This window comes from Phaseolus vulgaris, chromosome 2 (assembly GCF_000499845.2).
Source record: "Phaseolus vulgaris cultivar G19833 chromosome 2, P. vulgaris v2.0, whole genome shotgun sequence".
Lineage (NCBI taxonomy): Eukaryota > Viridiplantae > Streptophyta > Magnoliopsida > Fabales > Fabaceae > Phaseolus > Phaseolus vulgaris.
The window spans coordinates 44,186,206-44,195,891 of NC_023758.2; the positions used below are offsets into that span (position 1 = coordinate 44,186,206).

General features: G+C 29.8%; 1 protein-coding gene across 1 annotated transcript; it reads left to right on the forward strand.

Moving 5' to 3' along the window:
• The first annotated feature begins 437 nt into the window (after nucleotides 1-437).
• Nucleotides 438-5,838, forward strand: LOC137812472 (transcription factor HEC3-like). The gene is made up of 2 exons (XM_068614454.1): nucleotides 438-1,715; nucleotides 5,565-5,838. The coding sequence occupies exons 1-2, from the start codon at nucleotides 885-887 to the stop codon at nucleotides 5,574-5,576; spliced, it is 843 nt and encodes a 280-aa protein (XP_068470555.1). The 5' UTR covers nucleotides 438-884; the 3' UTR covers nucleotides 5,577-5,838.
• The last annotated feature ends 3,848 nt before the right edge of the window (nucleotides 5,839-9,686 follow it).

The window sequence follows — 9,686 nt, forward strand, 5'->3', positions numbered from 1 at the left end:
ATCATGTTTTCTAGAGAAAACATTTGAAACCATTTTAAATAAACCTAGTTCCAGTTAACACAACTCTTATAGCACTTTTCTTTAGCGGTATAAGTTTATATAAAAAATTACCAAATTAATTTTAGAATAAAAGTTTTTACTTGCATATTAGTGATTTTATATAGTGATAGTAGTTAAGATGAAACTTATAACATTATATTTGATTGTTTTATTAGGACTTGGGTGATTGAGTTAATCTTATATTAATTTATTGTTTGTTAAGAAGAAAAAGAAAGGAAAGAGAGAGTTAAGATAGGATCCGTGGAAATTAAGTAGGTTTTGGGATGTGAAGGGCAAGATAGCATTGATAGTATTTCGTAGAAGCGCGCATTGAATCTCCTTTAATCTGCTTTACCATCTTTTCTTTTTATTGATTCATGGACATGCTTTTTGCAGTGAGTCCCCTTTCAGTAAAAACCCGTTCCTAATACTTCATCTCCCTCTTTCTCTCCTCCATCGGGTCCCTCTCTAGGGTCTAGCCACCTTTTACAGCCATCAAACATACTACTATGTTAATTCAGAGACAACCATAAAAGCTTCAAGGTAAGCCTAATTAACCTCTTCTTCCTTCAATTCAACCTACACAGCTGTCATCCTCTTATACGCACCACTAGTACTACTTCTTTCATTATATATTTATAAGGGCCTTTCATTTCAAGCATATGATCACACCAAAACTTAAACCTTGTTTATTCTTCCTTCATGCTACCTCTCTAATTTCCTTCCTTTTTTTTTTCCTTTTCACCCAATTAATCTTTAAAAAAACCAACAAAATAAACTGCAACACACCGATCTGAACCAGCTAGCCCCATCCCATATTTTTCATATTTCTCAATTTGGTCGACATGGACACCAACCAGAACACCACCACTAGTGTATTCACAAATGTGAACACCACTTGGAATCTTGAAAAGATGGAAACTAATGAACAACAACATCATCATCATGACCATGACCATATTATCCTCCAAGTCCAAGACCCTCTGGCTTCTGGGATTTGGCCCAATAATTACCCCCACAATCACAACCCCAACCTTCTTCAAATGCATCAAACACCCCCCTCAACAACCTCATCCATAGTACCACCACCCTCCTCCTCCTCCTCAGGGTTCCTTGGAGACATACTAGGTGTTCACAGCATGGAAGAAGATGAAGAACCAGAAGAGGAGCTAGGAGCCATGAAGGAGATGATGTACAAGATAGCTGCTATGCAACCCGTGGACATCGACCCCGCCACCATCCGTAAGCCAAAGAGAAGAAACGTTCGCATCAGCGACGACCCTCAGAGCGTGGCTGCACGCCACAGGAGAGAGAGGATCAGCGAGAAAATCCGCATCCTCCAAAGACTCGTTCCCGGAGGAACCAAAATGGACACTGCTTCCATGCTTGACGAAGCCATTCGCTATGTTAAGTTCCTCAAGAGACAAATCAGGTTGCTCCAATCCATTCCCCACCCTTCCCAACCACCACAATGCATTGGTTTTGCCACCACAAACGCTAACACCTTGCTATTAGCCCCTTCTTGTGATTGGTCTTTTGCACCAAACGTGTTACTCAGCTCCACAGCTGTAACCGCAGCCACGGCCTCTTCCTCCTCCCTGGACATGCCGGGCGGACTCGGATTCGACGGCCGCGGCCACGCTTGTGACGGCTCCTCCAGCTTTAACCAGCATGAGGTAATCAGTGAATAATTAGTGGTTGCTGTTGATTAATTAATTAGGTTATTGGTTATGTATATGTATCTATGTATGTGTATGCATGATTGAGAAGTTGTAGTATGTGTATGTTGATGAGTGTTTGAGTTTAGGGAAATTAAAGAAAAAGCATGAAGGAGGAGGAGGTAGAGTAATATTTTAGGGGAAGGTCATGTGTGAGGGGAAAGGTTTGTTAGGATATTGTTGACTAAAGGTTCTGTAGAATAATCATAACGCTTGGCTTCGTTACGTAAAGCCATATATATATAATATATAGAATACAATAATAATGTGTATGCCAGTTTGGGTGTTGGCCGGAAAGTTTCTTTGCCCGACTCTCTTCCGGGAATAAATTCAACTGTGACGTTTCCAACTATATTCAATAATCAACAATACCCTCTCTCTCTCTCTCTCTCTCTCTCTCTCTCTCTCTCTCTCTCTCTCTCTCTCTCTCTCTCTCTCTCTCTCTCTCTCTCTCTCTCTCTCTCTCTCTCTCTCTCTCTCTCTCTCTCTCTCTCTCTCTCTCTTTCTCTCTCTGTCTCAGCATAATTACATATATACATGCTTATTGGCATGTGTGCCGCATATACACACACGCACTCAACACTCATTTCTACTACAACAAGACAACTTAACCAGATCTCATCACAAGTTTCTGTATATCTCATAATCTTCATGCCTAAAGGGGTCAAAAGAGAAAACTCATGCCCACACAGATCATAACCTAAACCTGAAAATCCCACTTTAGATTATACATTTTCTGTCAAACTTTTAATTGTTTCAAGAACCCGAATGATTTTTGGATTTCATAAACTGTTACTAACCATTGTTTAAGGCTACTCTGTGATATCTTTCTTTAAGTTCTTTCAAGCATTTAGCAGTAAAGTGTTAATTTACCTTTTTACCTTTTCAAATATTAAGTGTATTCTTGTTTATAAATTATAACTTTTTCTACACTCCTTAGAAAATTTCTTGACATTATAGTCACCTCTTTCTTTTCAGTGCCATAAAATCAAACACTAAAACAGATGTGGTTTATGGATTCCAAACCTAACGGTTTTCATTTGCACTGAAAAAGAAACCTTCTTCATCTCCCTATGTGCTTTCTTTTTTTTTTTTTTTTTTTACCTCATGGAACCATCTTTATCCACTTTTATCGTGTGTCTTCTTTCTTAGTGAATAAGATACATTTCGATGCTGGTATATGCGTATGGGGGAAAACCTGCATTTGCATGTACATGATCATGCCTAAATTTGTATGCATATATTTCCTGCAAAGTTATGACATGTATACTCACTATATAGTTTGTATGAATATATATTTAATCTATGGTTAATAATTTACTTTGTTCATAAAAAAAACGTACATGGATTTGAATATAAGTTGGATACATGTAATGTTATAATTATAATTTAATATAGTTAATAATATATAAAAAATCGTATATTTGTATGCATTAGCTTTAGAAAAGTGCTGAGGGAGGGAGGGATTTCATTCATCCAGGTACGCATATAAAACAAGTTATCTCTCTCACTCTTTATCTTCATATATCTAGGTCTTTTATGTATATGCTAATAAAACTTTCTTAAGTATTTTAATATAAGAACACAACGCATGTTAATTTGAAGTATTTTTTAATGAAAAGAACAAGGTGCATACTCTAATTAAGATTTAATTTCAAAATCACTCAATTGGTCACTATATCAAGTGGTATTACATATGGGTTCCAATCTAAACAGTATAGTACTTGGAGCAATAAAAAATAGTGGTAAGTTAATTAGCTAAAAAATAGTTCGGTCTTCTATTTTATTTCTGAGACAATAATTAAGTTCTGATTTTGAAATTAAAATATGCTTTTGTTTATTTTGCATAAACCTCTCAAATTCTCATTTTCTTATGCAAAACTATTCGGGGTTTATGATTACTTTGGGATATGAAATAGTTTTAAAAACTTAGTGAAAGTTGAATAAAATTTAAATGATTTTGAATAATATAAAATTAGGGTTTGAATAATGAAAATTGAGATTTTTTTTTTAACTTTTGGTAAAATATTTTATGTAAGGTTTGACTTGAATGAGTGAAGACAATGTAATTTATTTAACTTGCGAAAAAGTCAAGTAAAACATAATTATTTTGTATGTTTGAGAAAAAGAGGTTTCTCCCAGTGACCTTGATCCCATCTCATACAGCTCTACAAAAGTTGTGCTTGCATTCCTAAATGGTATTTTATGAGTCCAATTTCTATTGTGCTCTTACTTTACCATTAACACCAACTCCAATACTTGTCTATCTCTTATGATCTGACATAAAATTTATGTTTAAATAAAATTCTAAATTATTAAGATAAAAAATTAATTTAAGTGATTAAAAGTTGAAAGTATTATTAAAGTATAATTTTTTATCAATAAAAAATTATATAAATAAAGTATTTCAAGTGTTACAGCCTGTATTCAGGAGAAGAGAAAGTATATGTATGAAGAAAAGAGTGTTCCAACCCTTTAGAAGAGAAAATATATATGCAAAGAAAAAACTATTATTAATACATTCCTTTTTTTTATTCCTTTAATCAAAACCAAAACCAAGATCCTGAAACCAGATCCCAAATTGTGAGTTTTATAAAACTTTTACATTGAAACAAAAATTACGATAACATCTTAAAAATTATATAACTCAGTGAGAAGTAAAATAAGATGTCCATAATATATAACTCTTGTATTGGAGATATTACCTTAACATCAATTTTACACTTTTTTTTAATCTCTAAACAAATCATAAAGAAATATTTAGAAATCCCTAGATGTGGTTTAAATTTCCTTGAGTCAAAGTTAAATCTTCCTTAATTTTAACTTTTATTGTTTGTAAGAAACAAACGCACTTTTATTCCATGTTTGCTTTTGATGTGGATATCTAAAATTATAATGTTACTTTGTTGCAAAGAGCATGGTAATTACAAACTGCATAGCAGAATAAGGTTTAGAATTGTGGATTTTCTTATGAACATGCACTTATTGTTAAGTGAGGTTGTGTGGAATATATGATGTGTGTGTGTGCAGACAATGAAGGGTGAGTGAGTGAGAGCAGTGTTTGTCAAATCTTCAATTCCATTAAGATAGAGTCACTGTCATTAATTCAAAAACTAACAAGACACTTTGAAGAACTGATAGAAAAGTACATATATATAATAAACTTAATAATGAGAACATTATTTACTGATCAAGCTGGTTAGTCAAACAAGTTTAGTGCTGAACAAATTCGTCAAAGTCAAACCAATTAAAATTTTATAATGATGAGTAAGAAAATGATACCAAAACCAAAATTTAATCAATTCAAACGCAGACTCAGTTAGGAATGACATTATGAAGATTCTAAAACCATATACACACCAACCTAAACCAAATCAAATACACCACCAAGCGTTATTTAATTCCTTTAACCAAATCAGACATTACCATTTGAAAGAAATGACTCTTAGGCTCTCTGAACATAACCATTTGAATCATTAATTTAAGAAATGCCAACAGTAGTATATACTCTAAAACATTTTTCTTTTCACGCACTATTTTTATTACATAAAAATTCTTATAAATTTTATTAAATATGCAGATATTATTTTCTGAATGATGATTTTGCTTTCAAACTTTTGTGATCCACATTATATGTATTGAAGGCTTATGTAAGGGATCAAGCTATAAACGCCATAGAAAGTTATAGTGATCTCATATATAATGATATCAGAAGCATGCAGTTTACAATAATGCCTTCAAATTTTATCTCTATCACTCGTATATGCTGCATCTGATACTGAATGCGTGTAATTGAGTGTTTTGCAGCCACTAAAATGACATTGTCTTAAAGACTGAGAATCACATGAGTAAAAGACACACATAACAGTTAGATATGCGCCAGCACTAGCTCTAGCACTCACAAAATAGTGGCTGTTAGTTAACTTGCTGGTTCAGTCAGTGGCTTTTTCTCTGATGACGGTGCATGTGCTTACCACTATATATATTCAAAAGTATGCTAAAGCATTCCCGTTTTAACTGCTACTCACTGAATGAAGACACAGGTTTTAAGGTTTAAAGAAAACTAAACCCAACTGAAAACATTGTAGCATCACAAGAATGGAGTGCATGAAATTGATTCCTTTACATTGCACAAAATCTTATACATTACTTACTTTATGAAGCACCTCATATACATGAAAACGATAAAAGTCACCATTTAACAGACACCAGAAGTTTAATGACTCATGATATCTCCTCTCCACATATTCTGAAAATACTCAAAAAAACTAAATATTAATATATTCTCTTGTGTGTGTCTTTGTCTATATGGATAGACCAATTGATGTCAAGATATGGTTATTGTTGCCATTGCAGTATATAAAGAGAAAAAAGTGACAAAACTTTAACTGTAATGTAAGTTTCTTTAATGTCTTAGGAGACTATGTGATTGGTTAAATGATTAATAAATAAATAATTAACAGCTATTTGATAAGAATGCAGTTTTAGGGGATTATATTATTATCTCTTTTGAAAAGCTATACTTTGGCATCGACCCACAAAAAAATACATTCATTTGAAAACTACTTTAATAATATAATAATATATATTGATATTTTAAATTAAAAAATCAAACAAATTCAATTAAAATATTAATATTTTGAGTAATGTAAAAAATATATTTTATTTTATAGGTGTCAAAATATCATTCTTTCTCTCTTTCTTAATATCAGTGTATCCACCAACCTTAACTCTCACAAAAAAAAAGAGAAACAAATGAAAGGTAAGGAAGTGAGTCTTCTTTTCCTCTTCTCGAGGACGATCAGTGTTTTAAGATTGTAAGAGATTTATAACCATAAAAAAAAAGGTACACTTTTATTTATGATTCGAGAATCATTAATTTCTACCTATCCTACTAATTTAATTTTGGTTAAATTATTCAAACGCCAAATCTTATACAAAGTGTTTTTAAAAACATAAAAAACTTGATTTACGAGTTACAAATGTTTATTTGGTATCTTGACTATTAGTTACTCGTAAATGTGTGAGAGAGAATTAAATGTGTAAAGATAGAAATATATATATATATATATATATATGTAAATTTAGTTTAGACTTAAATATACATTTTTCTATAAAATATTATCTTTTTATTTAACCTTTTGTAAATTATTTTCCATTTGTTTGAATTTATTGCTAATAAGTTATCTTTTTATGTTTAGTCCCTCACATGACACTTTTTAATAATAAAACGTTGTTGATGATATAACTTAACACATGATATTCGTGACATCATTCACATCTACTATTTTTTAAACAAAAAAAAAATAACAAAACGTGTAAAGGTGTTAATGTTTAAAAAGTCAAGGATGAAAAAGTAAATAAAAAATTTAAGTGCCAAAACTATATATAAATATTATATTTATCGAGATACAATTATATTTAATTATTATATATACTATTTTATGTTAGTTTATAATTTTAAAAGATGATATTGACTAATGGTATAAGAATAGGCTACGTTAACTTGTCAGCCCATATTTTTATTAAATAAACTGATTCAAAACTTTTATAAAATTTTCATTAATTAAAAAGGTTAAATCTTAAGTCATTCAAAGAATTTAGTCCCAACAACGTTATGTTTAAGTAAATATATAAATAATATGTTTTTTCGTTCATTTTTTTATTGGCATTTTTTTTCGTTCATTTTTTTATCAGCATTTTTTTCGTTCATTTTTTTACGGCATTTTTTCCGTTCATATTATATTTTTATATTAAATGCCGATAAAAAAAGTGTTATATTAAATGTTTATAATATATTAATTTAATAGTTTTAAGTTTGAATCCTAAATAAGTTACAACTTAAAATATTGGAAAGAAATGAAAAGAAAAAATTATTAATCGTATCCTACTTGAGTAATTACGTTTTATTTACTTATCAAGTTAAAGTATAATTATTCGATAATAAAGTTTACAAAATATAGGTATTTATAAGCACAATATACAATAATATAATAAATTAAACTTTTGTATTTATTTTGGCTTATCTTTTTGAGTTTGCATCATTTTCTACTACTCATGTATTAAATTTAATCACGAAAAGTGCACTTTGTAATATTGAGTTAAGTGTACAATGTAATATAATCATATTTATTACAAAATCATATAAACTCGAACCAATAATTAATTAATACAAATAAGAGAACATTAAATTAATAAATATAACCTATCAAATACTAATATTTAATTCTTTTAAGCATTTTTAAGTCTACAAAACTTAATTTATTTTGAGTATTTCAGGTCTACACACCCAACAACTACTTCATGGGTAAGATCTGTTGTGAATTGAAAAATCCTGAAAAGGTTGGGCACAAACCTGCTGAAAAAACCAGTTTATGTATGAAACTACTTTTGTCATTGTGTACTCAACCTTACTTGAGATATATAAATATTTTAAATCATTGTTTGTATGATGTAAAATTAAATAAATTTATCATGATAATGTAAAACTGTTTTACTAAATGTAAACATATTCTCTTTGTTTATAAATAGGTCAAATTTGTGAAAATAAAAAAATATGACATAAAATAAGCTTTTAAGGATAACACTTCATAAGTTTTGGTCTAATCTTTCGTATCTTTTTTATTTTTTTTAATAATAATTTTTTTTTATGATGACAAATGATTGTTGTTACTTAAGATGTTAGTCTGGTTAAGATATTAAGTTGCACAATAATATCTAACATAAAAGTTTTTATTTAAAAAAGAGGGATAACACAATAACTTTTTTTTTTAAAGTTAAATTAAGTCTAAAAGTTTTTATTTAACAAATAATTGCCCAAGTTTGAATTGATCATCAATTTTTTAAACAAATTTAACTCATTTAATAGTAAACTAAAATGTTACTGGATTATTTTATTTATTTATTTTTGCTATATATTTTTATTTAAAAACAATAAGTATGTATTATAAAGAGAACTTGGTACTTTTTCCTTGAATCGAGAAAAGTTGGAAATAATTAATAACTTATTTCTATTACATTTTAGTGTGTTTGATTTTCTGTTTACATACTTACGTTCATCTATGAAATTACATTTTTTTATTGAGTTGAATTTCATTCGAGCATGAAAAATACTTGAAAATAATTGGATGTTGAAATTCAACAACTCCATTACCTTGTACCTTAAAACCTTGAAGATACAATTAATTTAGTGTAACGTGGGGCTTTGTTTAAAATATATCTTACTCGTACAACATATTTTTTTTTCTCTCTTTCGGTTTTTCTACGCGGTTTTTTTTTTATTTTGATTACAGTTCTCTCTCTTGTATTGTAAGTTATTAAAATTGTTTCTTGGATTTCCTATAATTATTATTCTCTCTCTCAGTGTTTGTAACTTTATATGTATGTAAAGTTAAAATATTGTAGCATCACAAAAGTTGAATCCATCAAGATCATATCTAAAACTTTGTTTCTAAGATTAAAAAAAGTGTTACATATTGTGATAGATCATAAACAAACAACACTTTTAGAGGGCTATTGAATAGTGTTTTTGTTGCCTACGAGACTAGTGAGGATGTAGATGCTAAAAGAATAAATGTTATACATATGAATGATTAAGTATGAATTTTTGTTATAAATAATGGAAATGTTAGGTTTTAGCACACCAAGGATTAATTGAATCAAAAAGTGTCTACAATCATCCACAATTTTAGTGTTGGTGAGAAACAACCTTATTTGGGAGTTCAACTCATCAAAAGGTCTTAGGCAAGGGATCCTTTGACTTCATTTTTGTTTGTCATAGTAGTTGAAGGTATGGCAAGAATGGTTAGACAAACTAAAACGAATAAACTATTCAAAGAGGTGAAAGCAGGGGGAGCAAACATAGAAATAAGTATGCTTTAGTTGGCAGATGACATTATCTTTTTGTGTGAAGCTAATTAACCACAAAAT

What these genes read in the sequence shown, in the direction of transcription:
- LOC137812472 (XM_068614454.1), top strand. Translation starts at nt 885, where the DNA reads ATGGACACCAACCAGAACACCACCACTAGTGTATTCACAAATGTGAAC.